General features: G+C 42.6%; 1 protein-coding gene across 1 annotated transcript in view; it reads left to right on the top strand.

Annotated features, from left to right (window-relative positions):
* LOC101561572 (serotransferrin) overlaps nt 1–13,559 on the top strand; it is a 32,465-nt gene that overhangs the window by 14,014 nt on the left and 4,892 nt on the right. The window contains exons 10-15 of the mRNA XM_004625212.2: nt 2,468–2,558; nt 3,365–3,397; nt 4,785–4,940; nt 6,788–6,917; nt 9,078–9,142; nt 11,717–11,901. Coding sequence (XP_004625269.1) covers nt 2,468–2,558; nt 3,365–3,397; nt 4,785–4,940; nt 6,788–6,917; nt 9,078–9,142; nt 11,717–11,901 — 660 coding nt within the window. The remainder of the gene's footprint in view (nt 1–2,467; nt 2,559–3,364; nt 3,398–4,784; nt 4,941–6,787; nt 6,918–9,077; nt 9,143–11,716; nt 11,902–13,559) is intronic.

Below are 13,559 nucleotides of genomic sequence, written 5' to 3'. Positions count from 1 at the left end.
TCTGAGTCAATGCAGGAAAAAATCTAACTGAACTAAGGCAAAGTTAATTAACTCAAAGCCCGAGTCTCCATTTTCTGTAACCATCAACATGCACACTTTTGAGTTACTGTTAGTCAGGAGTGTGAACTCAGTGAATCTTCAGTGGCTGAGCGATGACAAATGTACAGGGGTGCCATACTGGCTGGAGTAGGAGCCCCATTAGTTTCTGTGAAATGAAATAAAGAAATTGGGGAAAATGTGGATACTGTAATACTGATATGCCACAGCCTAGCAGTGAAATTCTCATGGGAGGCCAAAACATGACCCTAGGACCCTGCAACAATGAGGCACAGACAGAAGTAGATTTCTTTGAAGATGAAAATACAAGTGGCTCTGGACTAGAGATATTGGAAAGTTTGATGGTTATATAAGGAATTTTGATCCTAAAAAGGATCTTGTTTAAAAAAAAAAGCACAGACAGAAAAGTATGTTTTTCTTGAAAAGTACAGCGAGCTTTCAATCTTATACTAATAGACGACATTTGTGCATTTGTGCATATCTACAAATATATCCTATGCATATATATTGTCCTTATTTGTGTGGTACTGAACCTTGCACTGAGCTACATCCCCAACCATTTTTCTTTTTACTGAGACAAGGTCTTGCTAAGTTACTAAGTTGCCCAGGCTGGGCTCAAACTTTTGATCCCTCTGCGTCAGCCTCCCAAGGTGTGGGGATTATCGGTGTGTGTGACCGTACCAGTTCAGATATCATTCTTATGTCACCGGATCTGCTGTGGCAGCTCAAAACAAGCTAAAAGAAATATCTCAAGAGAGAGGACTTAAAGAGATTTGGGAAGAGCTAACAGTTGGCAAACAACATCCTTCGGGTATTTTCTGAAGCTGCTATTGCAGAGACAGTTTAAAATGCTATTAAAAATTAATTTGAGCCCTGACCTGTGAGCACTGAAGCTGGTCTGGTGGAAAAAAGACCATGTAATGAATACAGAAGGCTTAAAACACAGTTCCAGGGAGACACTCAGCAGCACTAAGCAAATGTAGGGAAGAAAATAACTTCTCTCTCAGCATCAGCTTGCTATGGAAAATGCAGATCAAATAGGAAAATACTTCCAAATGCATGCTCAAAGCATCACAGGTTCACACCATACCTCACATTAAGTCCAAGCTGTTCCTTCTCAGGACATCCCTACTTTTAACCAAAAGAATTAGTAAAATATTAAGGTAGCAAATTTATGTCTGCCTCGTCTTTACTTCTGCCTTTCTGTGATTCACCACTGCTGACTGCAGGCCAGTCTGCAGACGATTCTGAGTCGTACTGAGGAAGCGGTATTTTAGAGTTTCAAGTTTTTAAACAGGATTTTATGTCAGTTTTGAATTTTTAAGTTTTGAATGTATAGAAGGAGAAATAAGAAATATGAATGGGCTATGGGGTGGGGCTTTTAATTTATAGTATTAAAAAAAGAAAAGGTACTGCTGTGAAATTATATAAATTTCAAATGCTTATGAATCAGATCATTGGGGCTTGGTTTTTGGGTCTTGCTCCTTTCTTTGCTTGGTGTGCTGGTGTGTGAACCAGGCCCTGGCACATGGTGCGTGCTCAACACCTAAGCTGTATACCTCCAGCAGAAACAAATCACTCTTGAAGAGATTGTGCTGTGGAATTAGTCTGGCATGCATTTGAAGGAAATAAGTACACATATGCTGATATTTTAAAGGAAAAGAAAAAATGTGACATTTTAATGTTAATATGTGTGCTATGGCATGGATATGAGCCTTTAGCCATTTTTCTGTCACTAAACATAGTTTTGTTCTCCTTTTGCTCTTATAAATAATATTTTTGGTTTTTCCTACTCATATTTTTATGCAAATAGTTGCTCATTATTCCTTTATGGCATATTCAAAGAAAGTATATGACCAGGTCCAAGGAAAGCCTTATAAATCTTATTTATTGTAAGCATTTCTGAAACCCAGGCTTACCATCCCTGAGTACTAGACTATTTGTGAATATTTGACTCATTCATAAAACTCTTGTAGGTGCTAATAAAACAGAGCAGAGCCAGTGAGGCTAAAGTGAGGGGCTGGAGCCCTAGCAGGAGGTGTTCTATTCCACAGACATAGCCCTGGGTCTCCGATGATACCTCTCCATCTCACAGATGAGAATTCATAGGCCCAGAAAGGTGTCACAGGACTATTTCTGGGGCAGTGTCCTATGAGAACACAGGGAGATTCGAAGTGAGTCACCTGCAACTCATCATTATTTTATGATGGTGATGATGATTTGCCAAACATGAGAAGATATTTTATTTTCTGTCAGACGTGCCTGGCTTATCTCTTGGGGTTCTGTACCTTTGCTTGCTGTTTTCCTGCCATTCAGAACTTGAGCTCAGAAAGCTCTTCAGAGGCAGCTCACGGGGCGCATGAGTAGGAAATAGCACATTTTCAACTATTGCGATTGGCTGTATCTGCAGAGTGGGGAAGCTGATGCCATGAGCTTGGATGGTGGATTTGTCTACATAGCCAGCCAGTGTGGTCTGGTTCCTGTTATGGCAGAAAACTACGGTAAGAGCAAGAGATATCCTCCATCTTCCTCCTTTTGGCTATGGAGAGAGGATAAGGGAAAATCACAGCCTGGTTCCATACTGTGGCTGCTCCTTGCCTAATGCGTCCTGCTACCTAGATTCTGTACTCTCACGAAGAACCCTCAGTCATCTTGCAACCCTGGTATTTAGCTCACCCCTAGTGGTGGGGAATAGAAGCTCAGAACGCTGTGAAGTTTCTGCTAAAACTAACTCCCTTGTAGAGGACAGCTAGGCTTTTAGCAGGTCTTTCAGTTTCCGGATCTGATATTTTTCCTGCTGCCTTGATGCAGGGATTTAAATATAGTTAGCCTGCACCCTATGTGGGCTCTGTGTAGGTGGGAAATTTAAAATTTACAGTGTATGTATGTTTTAGAGCCCAGCAGCTAAAGATCTTGTGTCATTCAAGAAGCCTAGACGTGTTGGAACTGGTGACATGGGTGGTTTTATCTGACTCTTTTTATTTTTAGTTATTGCATGAGAAAGATGTGAATTTTTTTATAGCACTGTGGATTGAACCTAGGGCCCTTGTATTGAGTAACATCCCAAGCTCTCGCAGTAACCTTAACTTCCTTTTCTAAAATATATTTTGAGCATGGTCTTGATAAAATTTCCCAGACTGGGCTTGAACTTGTGACCTTGTTGTCTGAGCCTCCCAGGGTGTTGGGATTAAAGATGTAATCACCAGATGTGATTGTAGATATGTGTCACCAAGTCTGGCTTGATTTTTTAAAAAAAATTGAAATATGTATTTAATGCTTTCTTCATTTTCTTTTTTTTTTTTTTTAGAAAGCACTAATTGTAAAGCAGCACCTGAAAAAGGTAAGTTGAAATTTGGTAACCTCAGGAATGAAAAGGAAAATTCTCATTATTTTGGAGAAATTGTTAGGTCAGTTTAAAATTCACATTGCACGTAGACAATGGTAAGAAATCTTTTTTAGAAAGCAGAAGCACTGTGGAAGCACAGCAATGGATAATGATGGTTAGTCCTGTACATTTGCAATAACTTGTAGGTAGGATTGCCTACTTAATCCTATAAGGTAGGGATTGGCATCCTCTAAGGATGCACAGGTGGATGCCAGGGCTCAGGTAATTTGTACATCGTCTAGCATTAGACCAAGTCTAGGATTTTCTCCTTGTTTCCCACCACCTCACATTCCAAAAGGTCTGCACATTTTAGGTGAGAGGTAGCATTAGTCAAGAAAACTCGCTTATTTATTCCATATAAGGTTGGGTAGACTGCTTTACAAAGACAGCTGCCTAGGAGCATAAAATGACTTGACCTCCCAGATAGGGCTGGGCTCAGGAAACCCGGCCACCCTGGCTGTCACCCAGGGCTCCAGCCAGGGCTGGACCTGGAAACCTGTGGAGGAGCGGGTCTGGAGGTAAGCACCGGAGCTGTGTTCAGGACCCTGCAGGCTGCACTGCGGACAGCAGCCTCCGGTGCAGCCTGTGCCTGTCCCTTCTGCTGAGTGCAGCCTCCTAGGCTTTCCCCCAGCACTGGGGCAGCTAAGCTCCTCAGCTGCTCTACAAAGAGCCGTTGTATTCTGAACTGAATAAATTGGAAAACTGAAATCATGAGTTGATGCTCTATGCTTCTTATAAAGACCAGCATGTACTTATTGCTGAAAATAGCAGCTGACTTGTTTTTTTATATTTTCCACTTTGCACAACTACTGTATAAAATTATGTCCTACTGGAAAATGTCTAGTCTGGTTAACCTTTGTTGTACAGTGGTCTTATACTACTCTATCTCAATACATGTTCATTTATAAAATGCGAGGCTTACATTGGCTATGATATTTCATATCCATTTCTCTGCAATATCACACTAGCGGATGGACTGTGGATTTTTAATTTCATTAATACTGCATTCAGGGAAGGGCTATACATCAGCCATTGTTCTAGTGATAATATATTCTCAGTACTTCAGTTTTTCTATTTTTTTTTTGACTCACACATAAAAACATGAAAATTGTACAAGAGAATGGGGTACCATGTGATATTAGTATTTTGTCTGTAAAGTTCAGATTAATCTCTTTCTATCAAGTACCTTGATTTTACCACAGTTACTGCAGAGATCCCCTTGAGACACTAAGAACGATTCAGAAATCTGTGCTGCCCTACAGAGATGCTGCCCTTTGATGGAAGCAGATACTTTGGAGGCTCCAGAGGTATTGACACTTCTCTCCTTGTGTCTTTCTTGTAGGGTATTTCGGCGTGGCAGTGGTGAAGAAATCAGATCCTGACATCAACTGGGATAATTTGGAGGGCAAGAAGTCTTGCCACACCGCAGTAGACAGAACCGCTGGCTGGAACATCCCCATGGGCCTGCTCTTCAGCAGAATCAATCACTGCAGATTTGGTGAGTGACTCCTGGGAAGGAGTTGTGGCAAGGTCACAGCAGAAGGAAGGGGCCTGTGGGACAGAGGTGTGGTACAAGCGTCTGGGAGCCCTGGTTCCACAGAAGTAGCATTTTGTAAGAGCAACCCTTAGGGAAATATCAAAAAAGGGATACAAAGGTTGGGGAGCCGGGTAATTGAGTCAAGCTGACTCATTGAAGTTGCTCATAGTGGCTCAAGACAGTGTACATTTGTTTTTATTTCTTATCAAAAAGACCACAGATAAGCAGGCCATGACTACTACGATCCTGATGGTTTCTCCTCCTTTCTACTTCACCACTTCCGGCATGGAGCTTTCACGTCCACAGTTACTTTATGGTTGCCATCACATCCACAGTCCAGGCCCCAAGCACCAAGTTAGGGCAAAGCAACCTTTGTCAGCTTTATAAAGGAGCCTTCCCTGACATTTAACCCACTGTTTGAGCTAATTTCTCATTGCTCAGAACCAGAAGAGTCTATAAAAGAGAACATAATTTTTTATTGGAACATGTTCCTACCCCAAATAAAACTAAGGGTTTTGCTACTAAAGAACAAAGGAAAATGAATATTGGACACCCAGCTAGCAATCACTGCCATAAAAGTTCTACAGGCTGTATGTGTGTGGGGGTGAACCCTGGTCTCTTAAGGTATTAGCAATCATATTGAGTCACTTCCCAGCTTGTGGGCTTCCTCTAGGGGTAGATAGCAGCTTATTTGCTCATGTTCTTTGAATATCTATCAGGTACATGTTTATTCCTACCCCGTTTAAGCCTCTGGGTGGAAGATACCTACAAACAAATGTTTTACAAGGATTCTGGTTTACATTTGCTTCCTATTTCTTCCTTGCCAGTGCCAAGTTTTGGGCAACCCCTTAAGGAGAAGAAGAGGCTTGTTGGATGGAAGTCTCTAAATCTGGTTACAAATTCCAGAAAACCCCGTGTACCTAGGGATTCTTGCACCATAGTACTCTGGCACATTAGTTTGACACAAAGCAAAGTGCAGCTGGAGTCACCTCAAGAAGTCATGGTGTAACCAGCTCTCTCTCTTCTTCAGGTTCTTATACTACAGCAGTGCAGAAGAACATGATAGGACAGCAAGCAGCGGGGAATGGGCTGGGGCATGTGGCTTATTTGAAGAAACAGAGAAAAGCACTCATTAGATGAGGAAGCAAGAGCACTCCAGGGAGATACCTGGATCGAAAAGCTTATGTAGCGCGAGCAGACAGAGGGGCAGAGAGGGCATGCAAACACACAGATCTGTTCATGCTTGCTGCTGCTGTGCCAGGCGTCCTGTTGCCAGTAGATTCCATCAGCTGTGTTCTCGCAGCTCCAGTCTTCCTCAGGCCTGATCTTCTGTGGCCTTTAGTTTACTTAGTTCAGTTTGCTCAGGCCCTTGCCCTTTGAACCATTATTTTTTGGCCCCAGTGGGCTCTTGCCCTCTGCACTATCTGCTGCCCTCCTACACTTTCACAGCATTGGGCAACAGCTGAAGCCCAAGGAAAATTCCACATCCTCTCATTGAGCTTGTTGACCTTGCAAAGGGGACATCTGAAAGCAGGCTCAGAAACTTAATTTATTCTTTCTTCAGGCTATTGATGAGACTATCCTGGTGCTCAAAGGAATCTCTTCCATCTTGTAATGAGCATAAGCTCCTTTTCCCAACCTCAGTTTTACAGCCTGGAGTCTGTCAGTTCTGAGTCAGTTGATGGCAGGTCACAGAATGAATTAACACGTTCTAATTCTTCTGGGCCAAGTTATGTTGTATGTTAGACAAAAGCCAGTAGTGTTGACTGACTCAGGAAGCACTGACTTTTGCTGGTCCTTCTGCACAGATGAATTTTTCAGTCAAGGCTGTGCCCCTGGGTCTCCAAAAAATTCCAGTCTCTGTGAGCTCTGCATTGGCCCAAATGTGTGTGCTCCCAACAACAAAGAGGCATACTATGGCTACACAGGGGCTTTCAGGTGAGTCTTTTATGTCTAACAATATCCTAGTTTTGACTAGACTTCTATTAGGAACTAAGGTGAGATTCTTATGTTCTGTCTGTTAAATGATGCCTGCATTAGGGTGGGATATCTTGCACCCAAACATAGAACCATGAGAGGGGCACCCAGGCTCCTCCAGGACACTGCCAACATGGCTATCATAGACCAAAGAGAATGATATGTGGTAGAGATTAGCAATTCTCAACTGAGGGCAATTGTCCTCCAGGCAACACTAATAGTGTCTAACTGTATATTCCATTGTGACCACATTGGGCATGGAGAGTGTTGGGCTTGCTATTAGAAGCAGCTAAAACTTCTACAATATATAGTATAACACTGTAGAGCAAAGAATTATCCAGCTCTAAATGTCACGAGTGCCAAAGTGATAAAACAGTAGACTTGAAGAAACACTGAGTCAGCAATTCAGTTCAGGTTCGTCCAAGGACCTCTTGAATAACCTGGAACCATTCTCATCCGGAAGTACTGACTAGTGAAGCACATGATTTCTAAATCCCTCACTACAGTTGTACATGATGGAGTGTCTCTCATTCTTACGGAGACACCTATGTAGCCTGTTACATTATTTCTTAGTTATGCTTTCCGCTGCAGGCTTTCTGTTATCTGGTAGTTCCCAAATCCATGAATACACAATGCTGGTGGTGTTGTAACTGAGCTTCCCAGTAGTGAAGATCTCTATTTTTCAGGTTGAATAACCTTGTATGTTAGAGTAAGTACAATCCACACTCCATGCCTTTTTAATTGTACAAAAGATTGTCTTGTTTTCACAGGGATTTAAAAGGTTGAGGAGGCCTGAAAATGTCCCTTTTTGATCTTTTCCTTGTCTCTTTTTAGTGAGGACATGTTTGAGAATTACAGATCAAGAAAAAGGCTCAACTTTTGCTTACATGTCTAAAGCCTTCTTTTCATGAAAATGTCTTATGAAACCTAGCTATACTATAAAATATCAAACTGACAGACTCTGAACTCAATGGAAAATGAAATGTATTCAGTATACAATACAACAGGCATTTACCTTTTTCAGCTAGCTTTCCACAAGTCTCTTGAAGTGCTGTAGGAAGAGGCAAATTATTTTCTGTGAAGCAAGGGGGTCACAGTAAGTTGGGGGCCTACTCTACAAAAGTCTGATCTACCTGGATCATGCGGAAGGACACCCTCCTCGACCAGTGTATGTGTGATGTGTACTTTTAAAGGAGTGCAGTTAAAAGGAGTAATGAATCCATGGTCAAGAGAGTTTATTTTGTTTATATTGCCTTTCTGAAACTTCTTGGAGTCTTGTGGCTCAGATCTGTGCACCTCATCTAAAAACCTGCAGACTGTGGTCTAGTAGAGCCAAGTGCTTTTACAGCAGGATAGCCATGTTCTCTAAATTTCTCAAACAAGAACAAAATAAAATATTTAAAAAAAGCAAAACAAAACCCTCAAAAGTTCCTTGAATGTAACATTCTTTTTTGAAGGGATGAAGGAACAAATTGAGATTTTTGATGGAGTTGCAATCTTTCATAAATATTACATAGATATTTTCATGTATTAAAAAAGCTGAATAGCTTTCCATTCACATTTTATATGCTTGCTGGGGGATGATTACCTTGCTAGCAAACAGATTTTCTGCTGTCTCTGTTGATGTTAGAAAAGAATGTAATCTATTGGAGAAGCTGTATCAAAAATTATGATTTAGAGGGCTGGCCTGATAGCTCAGCAAACTAAAGTACCTCCTTAGGCAGAGCGCAGTGGCTGGGGTTCGATCCCCAGGCCTGCCATGCCGGCCCCACCCATGGGGCATGCTGAGACTGGGCATGGTGGCATGTGCTGTGATCCCAGCTCTTGGGAGGCTGAAAACAGGAGGATCACTGTGAGTCCAATCTATGTAGTGAGACCCTGTAGACCCTGTCCTAAATACAAAAAAAAAAAAAAAGATTTAGCTTGTGGAACTGAGATCGTGTAAATACACAACAAATTAGAGCTTTTCTTTTTCTTTATTTCTTGTGTTGCTAAGTGGTAGAATGGAAGCCACAACTGCTGCTATTAGGTGGCCAGCCTAGATTTACAAGCTTGCCCTGTGAGTAACGTGTGTGTCAGTCTGATTTCCTCTGTTCTCTCTCCCCATCTGGACCTCTGCAGGTGTCTGGTTGAGAAAGGAGACGTGGCCTTTGTGAAGCACCTGACAGTCAAACAGAACACTGACGGTACGTGCACATGTTCCAGTGCCCTGACGACATCCAGGTCTGCAGGGTGCACTGGCACTCAGGGGTGGCTTTGTAGAAGAATGGCACGCTGCCAGCCTTCCAAGCTCCAACTGTCAGCCTGTGTGTTCAGTGAAGAGAGAAATATTCAACTGGCGACGAAGGATGATCAGGCCCCGAGGGCCCCCGAAAGCCCCAAATCCTCCCCCACCAGCTGCAGATGTGGCCCTTGCGCCTAAATACTTCTGTGCCAATTTCTCAAGAAAAATAAGACATTCTCTTACAAACCTATAGTCCTAGATTAGGAAATCTTACTTTACGTGGATTAATGCTACACAGCACATAGTTAAGTGTTTTCAGTCATTCCAGTAATGACCTTTACAGCTTTGATTTTCCTTTTTCTGGAACCTAGGATGTGGCTCAATAGTAGAGCTCTTACTCCACATTCACAGGTTCTGTCTGTGGCCAGGAACCGATGTGTGTGTGTGTGTATTCATGTATACACATAAATTTATTATTATGTTATGCTATATTATATATTTCCTGGTTCTATCTGCTGAGAAGGTCTAGAGGCCATAGCATACCAGTAGAAATGAGCACCAAGATACTGACTCTAAATACTATTCTCTGCAAAAAAGAACCAGGAATCCTTGGAAAATGAGCTAATTTCAAGGTTGGGCAGAAAAAAAATATATGGTGAGTTTCTCCCACTGAAATGTTCAAAGTATAATAGGCAATCTATTATACAGGAGCCAATTTGAAGGACCTCCTATGCCAAGTCTGGGAATTCAGAACATTAAAATAAGGACAGTGGGCCAGCGAGGTAGCTCAGCAGACTAGGTACCTGCTGAGGTAAGCACAAAGACCTGGGTTTGATCCCTAGCACCACATGCCACACTGGCCCTGCCCCTGGGCATGCTCAGCCAGCCACCGAGTCTGGGCATGGGGACACATGCCTGTAATCCCAGCACTGGGGAGGCTGAAGCAGGAGGATCACTATGAGTCCAAGCTGCATAGTGAGACTCTGTACCAAATATATGAAAAAAATAAAATAAAATAAGGATAGCTGTAAAGGCTAATAACTGACTGGACAAGCAAAGCAGGGTAAGCTCTTCCTAATCAGAGAGTGCTAAGTCAAAGAATTAGGTAGAATAGCAAAGTTAGAAAACTTTTGCCTGGCAACCAATAGGATGATAATTAATTCAGGGAAGCATCACCAGTGGGCATTGGCTGGCAGTGAAAGCGGGGGAAGCCTTGGCATTAAAACAAAACAAAAATGCACATTACTGTATTACAGAAGTAGCCACAGCGTCTGACACACTTTGGCTGCAGAACATCCCTGCAATCTTTTCCTCCTCTCATATCCCCAGCAACTAGGACAGCACACGGCACTCAGCAGCTGCTAAGAATTTACCTGACACAATATTGGGTTGACTAATTTTTCTTTTTTCCCTTGTATTATTTTTCTTTTCCTGTAAGGGCTTTCCTTCTTTCTGCTTCAGAATGTTACCCTGAACATTGGTTCTTTGCCGCCCTTGATTGTTGTACTCTTCTGAGAGCTCCTCCCCCCATGTCGAGGTCTTGCCCCGTTCTTTGAAGGACTCCAAGATCTTTGCCACCTGAATAGAATTTAGGCAGTGGGCTTGATTGCTCACCCACTCCAGTATATCTATTCTCCAAGATGACAGTTTAATAACAATTATAAATATGCAATATCATGTAGACACAGAGATAGATGCATATATATAACAAGGCATGGATGGAAGTACTCAAATGCGATATCAAAGATTAGCTCTCTAGAAGTGAGTAGGATTTGGGGAGTACAGGAAAGGAAGACTTGTAGTTTATATGTAAATGTATTAACATTTTGTGAGCACAGTTTCACATGTTGTTCAATTAAAGAAAGGAAATGTAATGAAAACATGAATAAAGTAAAAAAAAAAACTTTTGCAATAGGAGGTAGACATGAAACTTGGAATATGTGTTTGACATGCAGCATAGCTGAGGTTTTTTATTTATTTATTTTTTTAACAAAGAGAATCTAGACAGGATAAAGCAAGAGGACATGGGCTTATACCACCCAAGCATGCACACATTTTCACTAGGTACTCAAGTGAAGGTGTCAGATTGAAAACACTGATGCAGATTCTGAAAGGGTCCTCTAAGAGATGTCCTTTCATTTGTAGACAGCAGATTACAGGACGGAGATTGATGCACTTGGCTTAGCAGTTTAAGGTCTTTCTGTGTGGGAGTAGGGAGTCCAGAAGGCTTTGGAGTTTAATAAAAAAGGAAGGTCACTTTGGGTGACATCTACAGAGTGCAGTTCATTCTTCCCTGTCCACGCAGGAAAGACCAGCTGGGGGTCGCCACGAGTAATTGCGGGTGTGACTTTAGCATCACCTTATACACCATGTGGGTGTCCCTTCCTCTCCATGTTGCATAAAACCAGTACGTGTACTTCTGCCGCTTCAGTGGCCAAAGGCCCAGATCCTACGCATACCAGTGGGCTGGCCACAATCCCACAGTGACCGAGCCCATCTCCTCTGGCTGATCCACTTTCTTTCCTTCTCTCCCTAGGAAAGAACCCTGACCCTTGGGCTAGCAAACTTAAGAAGGAGGACTTCGAGCTGCTGTGCCCGGATGGCAGCCGGAAGTCTGTGGACGAGTATCAGACATGTCACCTGGCTCAAGCTCCAAATCATGCTGTGGTCACAAGGAAAGATAAGGCAGAATATGTTCGCAAAGTGTTAAGCGAACAGCAGGTATGGACCGGCCAGGGCCTTCCATCCTTTATTCCTACATGAGTGTAGGTTATTTGGGGGAGTTCATAGCTAAGTACAGCCTTCAATCTAGTATTCTTTTCTGAAGATGCATTAGGAGGGTATAGATATTGGACCAGATTATCTGGGTTCAAATCTCACCTCACAGCTTGCTAGCTGTGCTATCTGAGGTATGATTTAACCTCTTTGTGCCTCCATTTTTTCATCTATAAAATGGGAATGATAATACTTATACCCATTTCTCAGTTAATATGGTACTTAAGCAAACTAATGCATGAATAGGGTATAAGACAATGTGTGGCCTACAGGAAGTGCTCCAAATGCACTAGCTATGCTGTTATAGAACAGGGTCTCTCAGGCCTGACTCTGTATCTTGGTCACTGGAAAGAAGTCCCTCCCAGATCTGTGAACCCTCAGGACCAGGAATCTGCCTTCTTGCCCCTTGACTTTGCTCAGGGATATGATTATTTTTCCCAACTCTGTCCTTGTTCAAAATGAAGAAGACTGGTCCTGCTTCCTAGCAATCCTTGAAAGGTGGATTTCTGTTTCTTTCTTTCTTTTTTTTTTTTATGTATTTAGTATAGGGTCTACAGGGTCTCGCTATGTAGATTGGACTTGTAGTGATCCTTCCTGTTTTTCAGCCTCCCAAGTGCTGGGATTATAGGTGCATGCCACCATGCCACCACCATGCCCAGGCTCAGTCGCCATCTCAGCATGCCCTGGGGATGGGACCGGCACAGCAGGCTGGGGATTGAACCAAGGCTGCTGCATCTGCCTAAGCAGGCGCTTTAATCCACTGAGGGATCTGGCTGGCCCAATAGAAAGGCTAGGGTTTTTTTTGTTTTTGTTTTTTTGGGTTTTTTTGTGGCCAGCTCAGCCTGTCCTGGGGGAGGGGCTGGCGCCACACGTGGTGCAGGGATGAACTGCAGTCCCTGTGGTTGCCTAAGCAGGCTCTTTAGATTGCTGCGCTATCTCACCATCTCACCAGATTTCTGTTTCTTGCCGAGGCAGACTGAGAAGTGCTCTCAGTAGTCTTTTTTGTTTGTTTGTTTGTTTGTTTTGTTTTGTTTGTGTTTTTGAGACAGAGTCTCATTAAGCAGCTCAGGATGGCCTTGAGTTCACTTTGTAGTCCAGGCTGGTCTCGAACTCACAATAATCTTCCTGTCTTAGACTCCCCAGTGCTGGGATTACAGGCATGTGCCACCACGCCTGCTCTCAGTAGTCTGGAAAACAAATGACCCCTATGCTTGGAAAACCTGCTCTCTGGGGAGAACAGCCAGGTCAGGGCCGGCTTGTCGGGGAAATGGCTGTCAAACATCACTGTTCTCTTCAGTATAACTTCTATCCGTTGGCTCACCATGAGTGTTCTTTAAAAATTAAGACAGTATATCTTCAGCAGTCTTTTTAAAAGCACACAATGATAATATGAGCATTTAATGAACTTTTATTTCATTTCCGTCCTGGAGTTTAGTACCTGGTCCACGATAAGATTTGAAAGGCAGCTAACCATGAACTTTTAACAACCACCTCTGCTAGTCCTCTGGGAAGGCTCCTCGTTAATGTTTTCTTTGGCAATAATATCCAAAGAACATGTTGCTGTCCTCATACTTCCTTTTAAAAAATTTATTAATTATTTTTTA

The sequence above is a fragment of the Octodon degus genome, unplaced genomic scaffold (assembly GCF_000260255.1).
Source record: "Octodon degus isolate 3935 unplaced genomic scaffold, OctDeg1.0 scaffold00008, whole genome shotgun sequence".
In the NCBI taxonomy this organism is placed as follows: domain Eukaryota; kingdom Metazoa; phylum Chordata; class Mammalia; order Rodentia; family Octodontidae; genus Octodon; species Octodon degus.
Note: the sequence above shows the minus strand (reverse complement) of the source record. Positions and strands in the feature narration are given on the sequence as shown.